Here is a 21,772-nt window from a genome sequence, read left to right as displayed (position 1 = left end):
TTCATTTAACTTCCATTTATCCTATAAATTAACGGAAAGCCCAATACTTTTCAAGTTAAATGATAAAATTTCGCAAACTTACGATATTTGAGCATAGCTGCTACGTACTAGAGTGTTTTTATGGGCAGAGTATGTTTATACAAGCAGAATGTTTAAATCTATAGCCAAGATGCTTTTTTTATATGTCTAATACCTTAAAATGATAGTTCATGGTGAAGCCCTTAGAAAAAGCCTTATTTTCTCTACTAATTATGATTACTAATGAGCTCCACGGACTGCTTTCTGACGTTCGCGAACCTCTAAAGATTACTGCGCAGTATATTATAATTCGCCTTATTCGCTTGCTCTCAACCATGACAGTTCCATGACAGAAATGTGAATTACTATAACTAACTAGATCATCTATAAAAAAATTAATGTTTTGTTCTATTTTAGCGCTAAAATTGAAAATAACAATAGGGAGAAAATATCAATAAAGTAGGCAACTTTTCCTTAAAAATCCCGCATTGATTACTCGCATTCCCGCATTGAATCACAGTCCCAGCTACAGAAATGATTTCAGGAACTGCATTACTTCAGATATATTTGTAAAACTAAGCAGCGGAATTTTGTTGAACAAAATCTCTTATTGATGATTCAGAAACTTTTTTTTTTGTAAATACATTAATACATCCTGGGATTTGAGGCTATCGCTGCAATTCTGTCAAAAGACCTAACTTTTAACCGTTACCACCTTTTGGAAATAGTTTTTCATATTTGTCATCAATGCTGCATTATGTTCTTCCACATTCCTTTTTATAATATATATAAATAGCAACCCTACAAATATTCATTTTCAGTTGTAATTCAAGAGCTGAAAAGATCGTCTTAAATGACGCATTAGTGAGCTGCGATTATCACCGCGTATGTATCCATACATATTGAAACAAAGATGATGAATGTTAATCATAATCTATCATAACTATTTAAAATCAGCACCTACAATTCTAACCCTAGCTTTGTTAAAAATAACCTATGTGACCTCACTGATCACATTTACGTCACAATATTAGCCTGATTTTAATCCAAAACTTTTGAAAAGACATAAATTACTTAACATGCTCCGCCTGAACACGCTCTGGCTGCCAGGGTATTTAGTTAAATAAGACGGCTAATTAGTTAAATGCACTGAGTTGTCGCTGTGAAGGATTGGGGTTCCATTGTGATAAATTCGGTTAACAAGATTTACTTTGATATGTAACCTTTTTATCCTATTTTATTATTGATAAGTTTTCTCTTAACATACGTTACTGTGAATGACAGAAATTAATGGCTGTTGACTTCGACAGATGAATGTTGACAATCATATAGTCGCTATGGAAAATGTTCGAAATGTATATTAAATCTAGTTAAGGGCCACTGCCTGGTATGCATTTGCCCACTTTGCCCTACATCATTTTTTTGTTAAGGTAAAGTGCCCCTGCCCAGTATCCAATTAACCGGTACTCTAAACACTATTGTTTCTCCTAATCTATCATCAGAAAATACTAAAATATCAAATAAATATAATAATATCAACGAATAAATTAATATAAAATCGGATATAACAAATATTTCGGACATTCACCAAAGCGACAATGTGACTGTTGACATTCATCGGTTAAAATCAACCTTCTCTTGATTTCGTTCATTCACGGTAACATATACATTAAAAGATCGACTATTACCAAACGTTCCATAATTAACGTTTAGATTTGAAAGAAAATACAACGTTCAAATGATGTGAATTTAAAGAAAATGCCTAAATAAAAAAATAATTATACTCACTTTCCATATAACCTTCATTGATTGAGCACCAGTGGAATGAACATGAACTTCCATAGGGGCTCCCGCAGGAGCTGTAACACACAAAATTAATAAATATATTAATGTAAGGGGAAAATTACGTCATTTCAGGCAAACAAATAACAAATTGTTTATTAAGAATTACGTGATTGCTTTTTATCTAAGTAAACTACCGAACTAAAAACAAATATTAGATGTGAGGATAAAACTAATTAAATTATAAAATATATTTTAATTATAAATATTGCTCATTATATGGTAAATTGTGACAATACAATTTAATTCTAGAAACCACCTTTAATGTGAATTTCAAAACAGCTTATCAGAAATAAACAAAAAAAATATAAGCACACATTAAGCGGTATGAATTAAAAACTAAGAAATCACAAAAAGGCAATTGAAATCTGATAAATCACGGGTGAAGAAAATGGGTGTACAAAAAACCCAAACATGTTTGCTTCCGGAAAGAAACAGAAAGATTCTAAAAGACGATTTCTTGAAATTTGTACACGCTTCAGTTTGTTTTCATATATGTTTCAATATTTTGTACACTCTTTTTTTTAACACTAGATTGAGCCATATTTTGATAGTGTTTTTTTTAGTGTTCCTGGATCAGATATGGGCCATAAAAAAATTTTAAATGCATATTACCGGCAGCAGTAATGGGACTGGCGGATAATTTTGTAAATCTTGTAATTTCATATCGCTTATTAAAAAATGAGTAACTCATTCTCATATTTCAGATATTTAACACCATTTAATGATTAATAATAGTTCATACGATCTGTTTCAACGGAATAGTTGAGCATTTGAGGAATTGAGAAATTGAATTGTATGCTTTGTAAAATTCTATGAATTTGAAATCGAATCAGATAAAAAAATTTATTTGAAAAGATGAATGCGATTAACTCAATAGTTAAATAAAAATTAATCAAGTTTACTCCGAAGTTTGAAATAAAATCTAGCCGACTGCCTGCAATGAAAGAAAGATTTATAACCATTCAAAAAGGAAGGATCGAAAAAAAATATGAGTAACTCTTACTGAAATCATTAGATTTCACCATGCTGAAACACAATGTAATAGTTCAAGGAAGGCATGGAATTATGCAAACAAATTAATGCAAATAAGATGCGACATCAGCAGCAGTTTTTTTAATCTAATTTTATGAAACCTTCTTTAAGAAACATCGGATTTCTGACACCAAAAATAGAGAGGTAACCGTAATCTAGCCTATTTGTTTCAATTTGTGCAAATTTGAAATTAATTGCTGAAATTGAAATATGTTCTGTTCCATTCATAATAATACATAACCAAAATACATATCATGCAAAGTAATAGAGTATAACAATACAATATTTTAAACTAATTTTCGATAGAAATATTTATAGTGCAAAAATAAGAAAATAAAAATAAAAAACTAGCTTTTAAAATCCTTATGCTAATTAATTCCTATAAAATGTTAATTTGCTTGCGAATTAATTCCTACTTAACCCCTGCTTTTCAAGTAAGCAAAAATTTGTTGGTCAAAAATAGTTGTTCAACTCATGAAAAACAAAAATTAAAATACTACAGCTTTGTCATTTAAGTCTGCAACTATTTTACTCTAATTTAAGATTTCTGCATTTCAAATTAATTAGCTCAAATTAAGAAAATGTTTTTAACATTCTTTAATTATAATATTCATTTATTTAAAATCATACTTAACAAATGTTCTGAATTAAATATTAATTTAAAAGTTTCTGTTTTAAATATTTTTTTTAAAAATATATGTGCTAAAAAAATTTTCTATTCGCCTGATATTTATAGCTCTTATGAGCTATAAAATTTAAAACCATAATTTCCCGTAAACAGTTACCATATAAACGAATGCTTTAAATATCATATATGTTGGTTATATTAACCAGTTTTTCTTACGATACAACACCGTAATTTACTGTGACTTTTTTTTTCAGTTTGAACTTACCCTCTTCGTCAGTTGTAATCTCCAAAATATCACTAGGTTTGCTCTTTCCCAAAGAATTTTCAGCAATCACTCTTATGTAGTACAGAGCAACTGGAGTTAAACCACGTATGGTTGCACTTGTTTCTGCACTTGAGACTATCAACTGAGAAGTCTGACCATTCCATTCCTTATCTGAAACCAATTGGAAAATTGTATCAGCTGCTATAATAGCTTACGTCATTTAATGAAAACATCTGCAAACGTTATTTGGTTTCGGTGCTTGTTTATAAACGTATCGCTCTCTTTTGCAATTTTAAAAGCGACACATAACCGCTTTATTGTTAAAGAATTTAAAGATAATTTTTAAATCCAAGTCATCCAGAACCGTGTTGGCTCAGGGAAGAGAGCGTTCTCCTTCCAATGGTTCACTTTCCAATGAACCAGGTTCGAATCCCAGCGATTGCTGGTTGATACGAATTCAGCACCCAGCTTGCACTGACCCCAGGGCTGGCATAAAATATCCAAAGTGGTAGATGGATCATGGGTAAGATTCCCCTTTCCGTCAGACTAACAGTGGGAGGTTTTCGTGGTTTCAATCTCCATGTAATGTAAAGGTGGGTCAGTTCCATCAAAAAAGCCTCCACGAAGGCACAATTTTATCCAAATACTTGATCCAGGTTTTCCCTTGTTTTCTGGATTAAGTTCAAAATTACAAGGTTACGGAGTTGAACATTAGTAGACGACGGTACTAATGTTCAACTCCTCTTCAACGACGGTAATAAAATAAAAAAAATCTTAGTCATCCACAGAACAGGAATTGAATATCTAATACAGATAACTATTTTCACTAAAAGATAGTAATATGCATAGCATTAAATGATGTAGTATTTGAATGCATGTAAAATTCCCTTTATGGTTTTCTAAATATTTATACGGCATAGTGGCAGTTTAAGATCAATGTTAGTCTTAATATTAAAGCCAGCTTTAATGTAAACAAATTAAAACCAATGAAATCTGTAATTTTTTCAGAAAAGAAAACTATGGAACTTATAAAGAACATGCACATGAAATGCACTCCTTTATGTTATTAATTCACATTTTTTTTTTTTGCAAAAGAGCTAAAACAAATGTCTGTTTTTAAAGTTTTAGTGTTGTGTCATGTCGATTTTGAGTCAAATAATTTTAAAATTACAATTTTGAAAACATTTAGTTTTTAAAAAAGTGATAGCTCTCCATTTTTTTTAAACTTTATTTCCATAGACTCATTGCTGAATTGAGCTTAGAAATTGAACAGTATTACTTTATATTTACGTATACGTCTCTAGCTAAAAATCACATAAATTTACTAAAGTTTTTAATTGCTTTTTGAAAATATTATTTTTGTTTTAAAAAACGAAATAAATATGTAAAATTAGCTGATACAAACGGGTTATTATCAAAAAACAAAATTAACCAGTATCTCTTTTTTAAAAAAAAATTATTAAAAAAAAAAAAAATTGAAAAATCAGTCTAGAAAACTTACCTGAAAAGGTTTGATATTGTACAATACTTCCCGTGATATGACTATTTCCATTATCCAAAACTTCCCATTGTAGACTAATGGAACGACTCGTGACATTCGTCACAGTAACATTTGATGGAGCATCTGGAACACCTATGAAAAATAACTGATTAGAAAAAAGGACGCATATTTAATTTTCTAGGAAAATTTATATTAATGTATCTGAAGTTATTAGATCTGATATACGGTTCTTAAATAAAGTATAAAAAAATAACTTTAAAAATCTAACTAATCTAATAGGAAAAATGAATATTTTTTTATTAATTTCCATATTTCAAAAATAATAATACAGCAAAGATGACAATTGTTTGTTTTCACAATGTTAGATTAATATATGATTAAATTTCTAATTTTAACAAAATATAACTTAATTCAGTTTAAGGGGTGAATATTTTGAAAACGTGCATGAAAATATAAAATCAATACTTAAAAACAATTAATGCGAGGTAATGGAATAATCTCTATTGCATATGTATATACTGTATGAATTCAAATTATCATACTTCTCATTGTTTACATGAGTCTCATTGTTTACAATTGCATATTAAAAATCTCTACACAGTTCGAATCATCTTGTGTTAAATATGACGTGTTGAAAAAAATTAGCTCGAATACAGAGAATAAGAAAACAAAGTTACTAGACAATTAATTTTTTTTTTTTGCTTCGAAAGTTTGTCTGTTTTTGCAAGATAAATTCTACAATCTCCCAATGAATCGAAATATCATGCCTCTGAGCAGTTGTAAGCAAGATAACGTAAACGCTTACGTTAAAAAGTATTCGCGAAAAATTTAGCTATTAGTAGCGAAGTAACGTAAAAAGCAAATAGTTCATATAAAAAAGGGCTCTAAAATATGCTTTAATTATACTTATGTATGTTCAATAATAATATTAATAATAATTTTATTCAACATTATTGTAATTCATTGAAAAATGAGCATTATTTGTGCTGTTACGCCTTCAAGTATACCAAAGAAAATCTTGCTCTAACAGATGAAAAACGTGTTGATGACAGTTATAAGAAATGTAATATTGAAAAATTGCGTAGAAGACGTGATGTCATACATTATTTTAAAAACATAATTATTGATTCTTTATCTGTAAGTTTTACGATTTCCGTTGGTATGGATTGATATTTATTTAGTTCAATCACATATTATTTACTTAAAATGTTAATTTCTTAAGAAGAATTAGTTTTAAAGATTTTAATAAGTGATTTAAATGTTTAAGATTTTACGTTCGAACACATTTCAAAAGGGTTGCTTAGCAGTGAAAGAAGTGAACATTGTTTGATAAATAAAGTATCAAGGATTGTATATCAAACTTTGAGAATTGGAAAGCGTTAGCGAACTTAGGGCGAAGCCCAATAGTTTGATATAAAACTCAAAAATATGTGTCTGTCATTTCTAAAGCAGTAGTATTGCGTCTCTTCGCATTAAAATAAATCGCTACATCAAGCAAAATATATTTTTAACGAAGAAAATAGAGTAAAAATCTTCATAGTTTTATTACCTTGGACAATCAGTTTGATGACAGATTCGTCAGCTCCAATATCACTAAGTGCGTTGCATGTGTATATTCCACTGTCGTCACGGGACGCCTTCAAGATACGCAGCTCAGAAAGTGTCTGAAGTTTGGCTGTAGCTTCTTTTATAGCATATCTAAAAGATTTCACAAAACAACAATGGCATCAAATAAAAAAAAAACTATTTTAAATAAAAAGATTAGAAATTTATACTTATATTGGAAAAGAACAATAGAAATATGAAGGCAGGATGGTACTTAACTGCATGCTTTTATGAGAAGTTTTCATGTGAATAACTATGAAAATTTTCTTTATTGATGTGCCGAAACCCATCCATATACCATAATGTCACGTTTCTCATACATGAATTCACTTTTCTCAATTTTCTACTTATTATTAATGTTCATTATTATAACTCCAGTTGTTAATTTTCTACTGTTTAAAAATTTAGCTCATTTACAATTGAGTCCTTTGGATAAACTTATGAAACGGAAATATTGATTCTTAAATGAACTTTTAATGAAAATTAATTCGTGCATAAAAAGTATTTGTTGCTGAAATGTTTACTATTAATGTAACAGTCATTCATTACAAGTATATTTAAAAAATATATGTCAATATTTCTCTATATTATTTTTCCTTAAATATTACTGTCTCTATCAATGGACTTGTTGTAAGTCAAATTATTTAATTGTAATCATAATGAAACATATAAAAAATTCTATAGATTGGTATTCATCTTCATAGGATAATATATATATATATATATATATATATTGTGAAGAATTGAAGACGTGTTTTATATTATGACTATTTTAAATTGTGAAGGAGTACAAAATTTAGTTAAGAACCGTGCCAAAAATGTTCATTTTTGGAGCATTGCCATGCTGGATGAACAACACATTAGTTTTTTGGTTATTAATTGAATATTATTTTTTGTTTAACCATTTAGAATATTATTTTCAGAAAAACGCTTGAAAAATATATATTTTATTCTATTCAGTACGTAATTCAATAAAAAATCACTTTTAATAGAAAACAAAAACGCTTCCCTTTGGTTTCAAAACTAAGCACAATATTAGACTAAAGAAGAGGGATTAATATTTTAAAAAAATGAAAATAGTTTTGGTACCTGGTTAGTTCTGTTGATTCTAATATTGCTTTATTTTTGAACCATTTAATGATTATCGGAGGATCTCCAATTGCGCTGCATGACAAAGTAGCGTTTGAATCTTCTGTTACTGTTTTTGTCTGATACGGATCTTTAAATCTTGGAGGAACTGGATAAATACACATCATCAAAATTTAAACAAAATAATTCACATAATGAATAATACGCATAATTAAATATTTTTTGAGCATTCATTTAACAGCTGCAATAAATTTATTTAGCTGTACAAGCGTATCGAAAGAAAATAAATCAGTGTGTCACGTTAAAAAGAAAAGAAAAAATAAATATAAATAACAATATTAATAATCCTTACGCAAAACCAAAATGAAAAAAAATCATAGTTTCACCTTTTTTCGCTTCATAACAGTCAGTGACCAGAAAACTGTGTTCCATACATTTTCCATAAAAGTAAAATTATGCCCGCAAAGCTATTATGACCATAAAAATAGAGTTCTACCATTAAACTTTTTCTTGTAAACTATATGGTCATTTACCAAGAATTAACGTTTTCCTCGTAAAAATTATCTTTCAGTTCGGACCTTCGCTTTGTTTGGATATCAAGAGATTTGTTACTCAAATCCAGCCAAATGATGAAACGAGGTGAAGTAGTAAAATTCTTATGTGGCCAGGATTAAAAAAAATGTTTATTCATTGTTCGTAGTCACCAGTATGAAGGAGAAACGAGGGAAATGCCTTTTAAATCAGCTTGGTATCAAACAGATACTTTTGGAATCGTATCCAGATGTTGCAACTACCATGGAAGATGTGTACTATGATGAGTTAGCAATTAGTTATTATTCTAGGCAAAGTTGCATGAAACCCAAATCTTAAGAAAAATATCATTTGTTTTTATGTTATTACTTATTTTATATTATTATTTATTTTTATTAAATATTATTATTTATTAATTTATTTATTAATTTATTTATTTATTGCTAAACTTTATTATTTGTTATTAATCATTTTATTTTAGATAAGGTTTTAAGCAGTTACGTAAAATAGAAATGGTAAAAAAAAGGGAAAGGTATGACGTACTAAGCCGTAGTGGTTAAAAACGATGAACTTAAAAGTTAATTATTTATTTTATGAGGTGCTTATAAACAGGAATTGTGACGGCAGTCAATCGAGACAAGCGAGCATTTGTTTAGTTTTTTTTTTTTTTTTTGTAAATATATACAAAAGAGTCAGTTATGTTTTATGAATTCTTTTCTCGGATAAAAAAAATTACGTTTGAGCGCTTGATTATATGTCATTTATTTAATTCGCTTTATTTGATTTGGCATATTTTTGGAATCCGTTTTATTTAACTTGATTAGAAATTACAGTAGTCTTTTAAGTAACAACTTAAAACACGTGCATCATAGTGCGAAATCCAAGGATGGGCATCAGCCTTCTAAAATATTATTTTCCATCCTGACCTTATATCAGTAACATTTCTCCAATTTTCACAGTTCAATACGAGGAATTGCTTCATCTACAGAATCATATCATGTAAATTTATTTCTTCCCCTTTGTCGATTCCCATATGACTTAGTCATAAAAATTCTTATTTTACCCCCCCCCCCCCCGGAAAATAGAACAACGATTGACAGGAATAATAATTCTTCAGAGCTCTGGTCCTATCTTAATTTTAGTGTTAATCTCTGATCCGAGGTATATGAAACCATTCACTTTATCAAATTCATACAGTCCAATTTTCAAGTAATGAAGTGCAAAACTCCCTTAGGTCAAGCTATAAATTAAGTTTGCTATCTTTACCTTTCTCTTTAAGTTTAGAAATATCTGTTTAAGTGTCGCCGGTGTTCTTGAAATGATACCAATGTCATCTGCAATGGTGGAAATTTGAGTCTTATTAATAATTAAAATCATGATTAAATTTTATTAATTATTTTTATATTATCATTTATTTATTATTAAAGTTCATTATTTTTTATTGATTGTTTATTTTAGAAAATGCTTTAAGCGCTGAGGTGTCAAAAAAACGGAAGTGGTAAAAAAGAAAGATATTACGTACCAACCCGTAGTCTTTTAAGTAACGTCTAAGAACACGTGCATCGTACGTGTTTGTACTCAGTATTCATGTAATTAAAAAAGCGTTTATTGCATAAAATTGAGAATGCTCTAAAAATGTATAATTGTTCCTGCCAAATCCCTACATACATTAGTTATAAGCAACTTTCGAGAAATGTTCGATAATATAACTTAAATATGTTAATACAATTAAAATTAAATTTGAAACCTTTGCATTATAATTGCTTCAAAAATGCTAAACGTTACTGATTATTTGAACTTTTGGTACTCCAATTATAATTCCTTAAAATTGCTAAGATAAATATAGCTTTCGTTCCTAAACATAAAAGAGAAGTTAGGGAACATACATATAGATACATAAAAACATATTACCTAATACTTTGATTGTAATAATTTTACTTAAGCCAGCTCCAATTCCATTGCTTGCTTGACAGAGATAAGAACCTGAGTCACTTTCTTCTACTTCAGACAAAACCAATGTCCCATTATTGAACCGATGAGCTCGTGGGCTGGAATGAACGTATGTGAAATCACCAGCAGTGCTCTCTATGAAAGAAAGAACATAGTCAGTTTCTTATAATATACAACACTCATACCAATTTTTTGCTTATTTATTAAAAAAAACAAAAACAATAAGCATATTTTTAGTCAATGAAGACTGTCTCCAATTGATAAATCTCTTGCAAGGACAAAAACATTCTGGTACTCGACGGTAACGACGTATAACATAAAAAAAAACATATAATCATGGTAACAAGACAAAATATACGATATTACAACCATACAAACCATTCATATGGAAGCGATTTATCGCAAAGTATGGTTTTTCAAAATTATAGACCTGATCACCACATATTTAGTAAAAATATGAAACTGGAAACTAAATTTAACCAAATAAATGGTTTTTATATCATACTTTAAGGAATCATGATAAAATTACCAACATTTAAAATTTTTCTAAATTTTAACAATATTATAAAACACCAAAGCACTTCGGTAAAAAATTGTTTTTAGTGTTCCCATGAAATCAGAAACTTGATAAATTTTATTTTTTTGACCGTACTTTTTTTCTCAAAGGATGCTTTCATAAATCAGAAATTCCATTTATTTTCTCCAGTTGGCATTCAATCTACCCATTTTCGTAAAAGCTGAAAGATTTTTCGTTATCCCGAGTCATACTAACACTTTTCTAGTTCTTCTATCGAATCACATTTTTCACTTCATCGTCGGAAATCTTTCTTTCGGCAAAACAACCTTACACTTAGGAAACAGATGCTTGTTACTGTGTTCAAAGCTCGTAATATAAAGCCGGCAATATAAAGCCCGCAAATTAAAGCCGGTGTAACTGGTGACGAAATGAAAAAGTATGTTCAATGCTTCTTAAACGATATAGCAAGGAGATGGTATGAAACGACTTATATATATATATATATATATATATATATATATATATATTTATTTATTTATTTCATAATATCAATCACGAAGGAAAAAGTTTCCAAAACTTTACAGTGTTATAATATTACAGAAGAAAAAACAGAAATTTTTTCAATTGAGTGTGTTCGGTTACTAAAACTTATTTATTACATGAAATTACCTTTGGATAAATGAATTTTATAATTGTGAGCGAAATTTTTTTCGATTTTCTTAAAAAGTTCGCAGATATGACGAAAAACGCAAAAAGTAAAATTAACATTCGAGGGTCCAAACTTTGGATCACTCTCCTAACCAAACTATTTGGACCATATTTCCCAGATTGCGGCTACCTTCAGTTTAGGGGTCAGAAATCCGAATCCGTTGGAAAAAAAGGTAGGTTTTATCAGAGAAAGTACGTTTTTTTGTCTGATTTTGTAAGTTAAATATCGTCTTAACTAATTAGCATATTCGAGGTCAACCCCTCGAATCTTTAAGATGGAGTCCTGGAACGTGTAGATCTGATTATTAGATCAAAAGTTATTCAGGATGGCCAGTTTTTATTTTGTCTCACTGTGCATATTATAATTTTTGTATACTGGGTTTTATACTATCTTTTCCCAGTTTTTTTATTATACCGAAACATTTTTTATTTATTTTTACTATTTTTATTTACGCCAATAACGCCATTTTCATGGTGATGTAATATTTATTTTTAAATTTTATGATTCTATTCTAAGCTGCAGAATAGATCTAGGTTCTTAAAATAAGTTTTGAATTATATATTTATTTTCAAAATATCACGGAAAATGCAGAAAAAAATCCAAATTTGTTGTTCCTGGAAAGTATACTCTCCAATTTTAGAGAAGAAAATACACCAACTTCCATTTCAAAACTACACATCGGAATGAACAAAAAACAGGTGTTTCTCTCTTTCCCCAATACTTTGTTCAAACTTTTTTTAAACATAATTTCTGTTTCTAAATTATGTTTGATTATTTTTCTTTTTCGTCTCTTTCGTCTTATTTATCTTCAGTTTTGCAAAATAAGAAGACAGCCATTCATTAGGGGAACAAAAAGAAGAAAAGGGAGAAAAAAGAAATGGGGAAAACAAAAAAAAAAAGAGAGACAAGCATGCTGTTGTTGTATGTTAAACTCGATGACAATTTATTTAATCTAATAAACCTTTTCCCGTTTCCAACTTTATAAAAAAGGCGCTTTGTTTTCCAATGGTTTTCCCCTAACTCATTTGTATTCAAAATATTTGGTGTGAAACAGTACGGATTGTTTTTGTGTAAGACTTGGGTAATTCTTTTTATTTGTTGCATTGTCCTAATTCATATAATCCAGCCTATCGTTTTTTATATACAATTCTCACTTAATTTAATTCTTAGGAATAACGAATCCTTTTTTTTTTTGCTCACGTAACAATCTATTCAAACTGGTAGCCCGCTTTTATTATTTAAGTAAGCTTGCATAAAAAAAATAAGGCTATTGTTTTATAAATCTGATTTTCGGCGTGAAATTCACGAACTTTGGAAAAAAAAGAAGATTCGCATTTATTTAATTAAAAACAATAAAAAAACACCAAAAATTAATCAAAAAATAATTTACAAATCTTTTAATTGGCTTACTGTATAACAGTCATTTAATGACTTAAGAGAAATAAATTAGTTTTTAAGATATTTTAAATTACTAATGAAGCTATTCAAATCAAATCTCCCACTATCTACCTACACTGTTTTTAAGCTACTTTTTAATTAAAGTCTTAATAAATGCAAGTAGATTAATAGGATTTTCTTTCCTAGAACAGAATAATTAATTGAAACTCAAAACGTTTGAATTAATTTTAAGGAAATTAATTTAAAATAGAATCAGAGGAAACCTTCTTAAAAATTTGCTTACGCTTTTAATTATTAGGCATTAAAAATAAACAAAAGATTTAACTGCTATTGGTGCTGCTTAGGAAAATTAAAATCCTTATTTTTCATTTTCGCTGTTTTTAGATGGTTTTTAATGATCGTGAAGGGATATTCAAACATTATTTATGCTAAAAAAATTCTAGTTTGATTAAATCCAGAAACTAAAAATGTTAGACTGAAAGATTCCGTAATAAACATCCATCATAGATAAATTTCTCAAGAGTCCTTTGAAAGCTGCGAGCGCTTTTTGTTTATGATCTGTTAAAAAAAAGAGCTTTTTCTTCGATTTATTTTATTTTAGCACGTTACCAAAAACATTATTTCCTGTGAAAAACGCCAAAGAAAAGTTACTTATGCGTTTAAGTAATTATATATATATTATAACATATCTTCAGCAAAAACAATAATTATATTTTTATTTTTAAGAGAAATTACAAAATACCTGTTTTAAACTTTTCTACTGGAATTTTGATACAAGTACGAAGAAGACTGTGTATAAATTTTAAGGCTCAGTAATTAGTTTCTTTTGTTTGCTTGCTTGTTTGTTTGCTTTAATTCAGTTTTTGTTTGAACTTTTATAAAAAAATCTATTTTTTTCGAAGTTCCCTGTGTGAAATTTGAAAAAAAATTTACTTTTGTCTTTATTCCACATTCAATTTTGCTTTGTTAATATTTCTACACACACTCTGAAAATGTCAGAGTTCTAACTTAAAAAAATCAAAATCTTATAGCTTTATAGACAAGTAAATAGAAAATGGGAATAACAAGTTGTAGGACTATCTTTGTGCATGGATGCCATTTTAAATTTTAAGCACATATTTAATTTCAAGCACATATTTTCAGCGGAAGAGAAAGGTAATAAAAATATCACGAATTATTTCAACGGTTGTGTTAACTCGGTTTGCCTACGATGGCCAAGCTCACTCGGATCTGAGGAATAGCTGATGCGTCAATAGAAAACATTATTTTTTTTTACTTTGTTCTTTTTAAGTAAGGTATCGCTCGGAAATTTGTACACATATAATAAAATTCTCTAAGGCGAATGTTTGGCCATATTTTGAGTACAGTATCTTCTTAAAATCTCTACTTCATCCCATTACTTATTTGCAAACTTTGAAAGATCAAGTTTTTCAAGGATTTGTGGTTGGTTTCATATAAAAAAAATATTGCATGCTTTCTTATGTGGCTCACTTAAACATTTAACAAAAAAAAAAGAAAATTGAATTCATATTTTTAGCTAGAGCTAAATAGACCCCAAGTATTTACTAACGAGAATGTAATAAGCGACGCTCTAAGATAATAATTCCCCAGAAAAATAGAGAGTAGGAAAAATACCTGTATAAATCATCTTTTTCCAAAGGATATTTGGAGCTGGGAACCCAACAGCTGCGCAATCCATCCAAACAGTGTTGCCAAGTACAACGGAAAGGTTTCTTGGCTCAACTGTCCATTGTGGTGGCACTATTCAGAGAAAGAAAAAACAAGTATTTGAAAAATAGTATTTTTTTGGAAATTATCTTTACGCTGAAACTTAAACAATGCACCATTTTTTTTTCTCGAAAATATCTAATTTTAGAGAAAAATGATTCTTTTGTTCTTTTGATAGAAACAATATTATTTTTTGAACATTTACCTCATTTACACTATTAACAATGTTAATTAAATGGTAGAGCAATTGCGTACCACTTCGCACTGTCTTCTGCATAACTTTTTGATGTTTTTGATAGATTTTGGGGGTATTTCCGATCAACATTTTTCATTTTTTGAAGAAAAAGAAATATTGTATACAAAGCGTATATATACTTATAATATAATTGTATAAATATTGTAACAAACGTATTCTTATTGATTTGATACCAAAATATTGTTGTTATGTTCAAATCTTTCAGAGTATTGTTTTCTTTCTAAGGCACGTATTCACTGAACTCAAGAAACCTGCAAACTTTAAACTCCTTTTGTTTATCAAAACCAATATTTCTAATAAAACTAAAGCCTTAAATTTTGTATGTACTTAAATTAGGATGGATTGTTTGAGGAAAGTAAAATTTAAGAAGTAGAATAATATCTTGATAGCAATTCGTTCAAAAGAAGAGTATTTTTTAAGAAAAAATATCAATTATAATTTTAAACTTTATTCAATGAACAATATATCAAGTAAAATTAGAGATACTATATGTTACCTTCAAAAGAATTTTATGAGATTATTGTAAGTTTCGTTCTAGACAGTTACGTGTATTCTATGCATGACTCCTTAATCACGCGACACGGTAACCGGTAATCCATGAAACGAGCACTGATTTTCGTGTACTAGCTGAATCAAATTCATCAATAGTGAATAATTCCACATAGTTTTCCCCGATAAAGCAAAGTTCTTCATGACTGGAAAAGTAAACAAGCAGAATTGTTGGCTTTTGGAAAACAAAGAATCCCAAGTTCCCAGAGTAAAACGTGAGAGATTCCCTTTAGGTAAATTTGTTCTTAGTCGTGCTCAGAGATAAAAGGTTCGACCCCTTCTTTTTTCAAGAGAAAACTGTCACAGAAGTCAACTTTGTGTTGATGTCACTGTTTCAGAACTATATTGACAACTTATTCCTCTAATTGGGCGATGTGCCACCCTGAATAACTAAATGCGATAAATTTGTAAATTGACCTACAAGGCAATAACTATTCACCAACAGTTCTTTCTTCAGGATTATTACAAAAAAAAAATTATAGTCAGGATGTAAGAAAAAAAAAACATTGGTAAAGGAAAGAGGGATAAATGTTGGAATTAAAATTATCAAACTAGAATTTATTTATTTAGTAGAGCCACCTTTTATTTGGAGGTGGCATAATTTTATAGGATTTTCTAACCTCATCCCTGATATTGTTTTGCATTATTTGCAAAATATTTTCATTTTTTCTTACCTAATTATTGATTTTCAAAATTTAAAGTGTATATTTTTTTCAATTCATTTTTTGAGATTCTTAATATAAAATGTAATTATGTATCACTTTCTTTGTAGTATTCTGCAAAATATTTAAATGTTATAATATTATTTTTTCGAAAAGAATTATCTGCTCTAAGTTTACTTAATTTTTACTTTTATCTTGAATTTGACACTGTAAAAACTCTTATTTTTCATCAAAAACTTTGAATGTGTTCTGACAGAAATTGAATTTCCGTCATCTTGGAATTTGCCATGGAGCAGAAATTTTATTGAAAAAATAACAATAAATTTTATATTCTACAGTAGAGAACCGATTATTCAAAATTTGATTTACCAGATTGGTTAATTATTGGAATCACACGAAACCAAGTGTTTTTTCCACCTTTTTCAAAAAAAAAAAAATCATGATAGTGTTTCTTTACTTTCAGAATATCTGAAAAAGAAACGATAAATGACTTCTTTTGCTCCTCGTTGACATTTAAAAGAACCTCACGTTTCCGCCCAGTTTTAATACGGATGGCAAGTAGTTTCTAATCAGGAAACAGTTTTCTAATTATATTTTTAAAAAAAATAAACTTTTAAACACGCCATTTGTAATATGCTATTATAGGGACTACTGCATTTGCTTATACATTAAGTGCAAATGGAAGGTACTTCCATTTGCACTTAATGTATAACATTCACATTACCGTTTTTAAAGTTGCCTAATTATTTGGATTTACGGTTATCCGGATCGACTTTGGTCCCGATTGGTTCGGATATTCAGTCGTCTACTTCTTGTTGTCATACAATTTATTTCACTGACATCTTTGTTTCTCGCGAATTTTTTTTCAAAACTCCAATGGGAAACAATGTAAAAGGAATCCAAGAATGTATAAAATAGTAACTGGTCAAGTATTAGTAGGTACTCACCGTTGACAACTAGCTGCATCGTTAAGTTTGTCGAAGACGCTATGTTGGACACGACGCAAGTGTAATGGCCTCTGTCGCTGGATGACACTTTCTTAAAGGTGACAATCGACGAATCGTCGAAGGTCTGAGCTGTAGTGTCACCATGTGCCAGGAAGGGTAGACCGTTTTTGAGCCACTGGAATCTCAAGGGTGGATCTCCTTTGGTTACTACGCACATAAGTTTTGTTCTGGAACCTTCATCCACCGTTACGCTCTCCGGGAAAAAGTGAGATTCAATGACAGGTGAAACTGAAACGAAGAAAAAACACAATTTAAGGTCCGTTTCAATTAGCTGAAGAACGAAATAATATTATTCGTAACTGCTTATAGCTCTTGCAAAATGTCCCCACATTTACTGATTACTGTTTTGTTCAAACTATTCATTTAGTGTATTGTCCACTAATTGCTTTATTTATTTTTTTTGCAACATGTTCCATTATTTGTTCCTTACACTTTCAGTTGAAGTTGGTATAGATTCAATTTTTCACTAGTTATCTATTTTTTACCATTTCAACACCTGCTGCCAACAATTATAGCTAACGAAATCATTAGCTTTATGCACAACTACTTTGTGCTTTATCGATAGTTAGCTCAAAATTATTAAATACACCATAGTTTATGCAATAAACTAAGATTCCATTGAAGAATTCTCAATTTTAGTCAAAGATCTATAAAGGCATTTATTGCATATGTTTTTGTCTCTGCTGGTAAAGGTTTTTTCTGTTTTCGTTAGCAACGAGCTTACGGTCCAGTACTGCATTTAACTCATCTAACTCAAGAATCAGTTCTTGGACTAATATTATCAATGTTTTCATTTTGGAGGTGTGCTTGTAAGATATATGCAATCACTCAAAATAAACATAAATTTATTTTTACCTTATTGAACAGCTGTAATAAAGTTGTTATCTAAAATAAATACAAATAATTCAATTTATTTACAAGCATTTTGAGTAAGTTAATTTTTGAAGTACATTAAGTATTATATTTGAATATTTTTAACTAAACTAAATCACGTTGTTTTTGAAGAAAAAATCTAAATTGACACTTTCTAAAATTCCTAACCTTATTTTTTTATTTTTTGAATAAATTGTTTACTTCCATACGCAATGTACCCTGTGGTGATTATTTGATGAATAAAAATTCCTTGTTTATATTTTACAAGGATTGCCCTGGTATCCCTCCGTTCTGTTGTTTCTTTTTTTGGCTCTTAACATTGATTGGCAGTTAATTTAATGAATATTGTTGCACTTTGGCTACTACTTGGCTTGAAGGCATTTAATGAAAAGTTACATATTTTTTTGTGCATATGATGCCTTTAATTAATTATCGATCACGTATTCTTTCTTAAACATTTGCATACTTCATATTGCTTGTGGCAAACTGTCACTCATCAGTTTTTAGCAATATACTAAATTGTATTTATAAAATAACGAAACAAAAGTATTTTAAATTCTATGGGAGGATGATTGACAATCATATTTTTAAAAAGAATTTTAAGAAATTTCCAGACGGCTATTTTAATTGCTTCTTTCCATGCTATAAATCGCTTTTTTTCTATTAATATTTAAGTACTGATCAAAAACAAATAAAATGAAAGTTAAAGAGAAAGTTTAGCATCCTAGTTCTTAGACTATAAGGTGAAATTTGGTTAAAATTTACATTTTCTATTATGCAAAGCAGTGTGTAAAGAATATAAAGCAATTTCAAAAGCCAATCGTATCCTATTGGATACGGTTTTACTATTAAAGTGAAATGCCTATATAATAGACTATCTTTAAAATATAAAATATATATGCATAAAAACTAAATTATTTAGTATAATATATAAATTATATCAGCATACTTAGGCGAAGTAATTTAAATTTCAACATTTGATATGTTTAAAGCAAAAAAAAAAAATCTCACTAGGACAAAATTTTACAATATTTCATCTGGGACATAAATGGTTTGTGACGTTTTGAAGTTTATAGCAAATTGAGTTCTAAAGGGTGTCTTGTGCAATTTAACTTTAATAAAGTATTGTGGTACTTCAGTTTCATCGATTGTTCAGCAATTTAAAGTGTTAAAAATAATACTTCTAAAAATAGGATGACATTACTAATTAAAATTTGTTATTTCGGTATCTGAATAAAATATTGTGAAGAAAATGGATTGCTAAATCAATATATTCTTCAAGTTACAGATGGTATAAAGGCTTGCTTAAGAATTTTTTTCTAATAATGTAATAATATAATGTAGAGAATAATACTCTTAAAGTACCTTTAATACTTATGTTCAGAAACATATATAATGTAAAGGGGTCTGAGCTGTTAGACTCGGCCACCTACTGTGAACCGCAAAATTTAATATGCTTACAGGAAAACCACATTTTACCTTCCTCGCAGAAAATCTTTTAATCCGAAAGATACGTTTTTACAAAATAATTTATATATTAACAAATATTAAGTATATATTTAACATTTCTTGTAGATTCATTTCTGCTTTGCATAACAACTTTTGTAGTTAAGAAATTTATTCAACATGAAAAAAAAATAGTAAACCTTAACTTTTGCAGTAATCCAAGTTACGGAATAATAAAATTTTGTTTTTAAAATGCAGTTCGCAAATTTTCAAAACTTCTTAAAATGTCACAAAAATAATTAATTCAAATTTTTTCTCTTAAAAATTAAAATGCTAGTGGGAAATAGCTTTTCAGTGTGCAGTTCCATACTCTTTCTAAAGTTACCATAATCTTTCCAGGTAAGTCTTTTTTCAAAAAGGTTTTGGTCTTTCCTCTAGATGGCAGCACATCAGAGGTAATATTTTACGGCCAATATAGATTTATTTTAATGTATTTTGTTCTAAAAAAACTTTCCTTAAAATTGAGAAAAATAAGGTTTATCATTACTCAGTCCAAAGTCACCAATTATAGGGAGTGAAAATATAGCTACTATTATAGCTACTGTGGAAATAGAATGCATACGGTATTATAACTTATGTACTGACTGTTGGTGGCAAACATGGTCCTAAAATATGCATTATTATTAGTTATTTCCTGACATATTTATTTAATTTTTGTTTACTAAAGTGCGAAAATTTTAACTATATTCTTTAGTTTGTTTTCTTGGTATGTTTATATTTTATAACCATCGTTGAACAGCCGATCGAATTTTCAGTTTACGGCTATCAAAGTTCAAGTCAGTATCCTTGTAATTCTGAACCCAATCCAGAAGATAAGGGAACTTCTGGTTCAAGTAATGAGAGAAATTTACCTTTATGGAGAACCGTTTGATGGAACTAACCCACACTTGCATCACATGGAAAGGAAAACCATGAAAACCTCTCACAGTTTGCCTGAGTCAAGGGGACTCCAACCTCTAATCCGTCTACCACTGAGGATATTTTATGTCAGCACTGGATATGTGTCATCTGGGTGTGGAATTTGAATCAACCAGTCCCATCAACTGGGTTCGAACCCGGGACACTTCATTAGGAGGTAAGAGCTCTAACTCCTGAGTCACGACGAATCTCTTGGTATTTTAAAAAAAAGATCAAGATACCTTTATGTATAATCATTATCTATGATTTAATGAGATTTAACCTGTTTGTACCATCCCATTAAATCATACCATCCCCTACCGATAGACAATACCCCAAAAGATTTCAGAACATGCTAAAATAAATAAATAAAAATATTAGTGATTCCTAAGGACAGTGTTACGCACTTTTCCGTTCGAGATTGTTCCTTCTGTGATGTTCGTTTTAGTTTTTCGCGTACCACGGCCCGTAAGTCATAAAAATGGTTATTTTTGTGCAGGTACTGATATCATAATTTATTTAGCTACTATTCTGAAATATTCTTACCGACGACTGAGACATGAGTCGAGGACGTCGAAGTCTCTCCTTCATTATTCCTTACAATGCAGCTGTATTGTCCTTCATCTGCCAAGCGTTCCACACTTTGTATTGTCAAACTTCCGCCGTGATTTATTTTCTGACGATGATTTAAAGGAAGAGGATTGTCACCTGAAACAGAAATTCATTACAGCATATTTATAACACATTTAATAATAAAAATTATTACACAATGGCATAAGTTTCATTTTTTTTAAAAATATTATTGTATTATAATGAAACAGAATAATACCGAATATATTGTATTATACCGAAGCCTGCGGACGCATCCCTTCTGCTAGGTATTAAAATTTTGATGGCATGTCTAAGGAACTTCCTCAGAAATGATTCCCAGAAAGTCGCCAATAGCCCATTGTGCAGCTCTTGTGCGACGTAAATAAATTACTTCTTCTACTTGAGAGCACATATTTAAATTTTATTTTGCTTCATTAGGTTCCATATTCTATTTATATATATCTCTCATGTGGCAACATGAACTTGGTTATTCCGTTATATATTGGCATCGGTATAGTTAATATTAAATTTGTTAGGTTGTTTAAATTAATAATTTAACAAGTTTCAAAAATTTTTTTTTTAAATATATATATACATATACATATATATATATAT

The 21,772-nt window shown here is 29.2% G+C and overlaps 1 protein-coding gene across 3 annotated transcripts in view; it reads right to left on the bottom strand.

Annotated features, from left to right (window-relative positions):
- The window catches only part of LOC107439847 (cell adhesion molecule Dscam1), a 225,302-nt gene that overhangs the window by 18,758 nt on the left and 184,772 nt on the right, over positions 1-21,772 (bottom strand). For all 3 annotated transcript variants that reach the window (XM_043053190.3, XM_043053191.3, XM_087159011.1), the window contains exons 9-17: positions 21,113-21,274; positions 17,231-17,518; positions 14,724-14,849; positions 10,426-10,599; positions 7,984-8,131; positions 6,839-6,987; positions 5,290-5,421; positions 3,789-3,959; positions 1,807-1,877 (exon numbers count right to left, since the gene is read on the bottom strand). In XM_043053190.3, the coding sequence (XP_042909124.2) occupies positions 1,807-1,877; positions 3,789-3,959; positions 5,290-5,421; positions 6,839-6,987; positions 7,984-8,131; positions 10,426-10,599; positions 14,724-14,849; positions 17,231-17,518; positions 21,113-21,274 (1,421 nt within the window). The remainder of the gene's footprint in view (positions 1-1,806; positions 1,878-3,788; positions 3,960-5,289; positions 5,422-6,838; positions 6,988-7,983; positions 8,132-10,425; positions 10,600-14,723; positions 14,850-17,230; positions 17,519-21,112; positions 21,275-21,772) is intronic.

The sequence above is a fragment of the Parasteatoda tepidariorum genome, chromosome 3, assembly GCF_982258835.1.
Source record: "Parasteatoda tepidariorum strain Cologne lab strain chromosome 3, Ptep-v5.0, whole genome shotgun sequence".
NCBI lineage: Eukaryota > Metazoa > Arthropoda > Arachnida > Araneae > Theridiidae > Parasteatoda > Parasteatoda tepidariorum.
The sequence above is the reverse complement of the archived record's forward strand: the minus strand, read 5'-3'. Positions and strand labels throughout refer to the sequence as shown.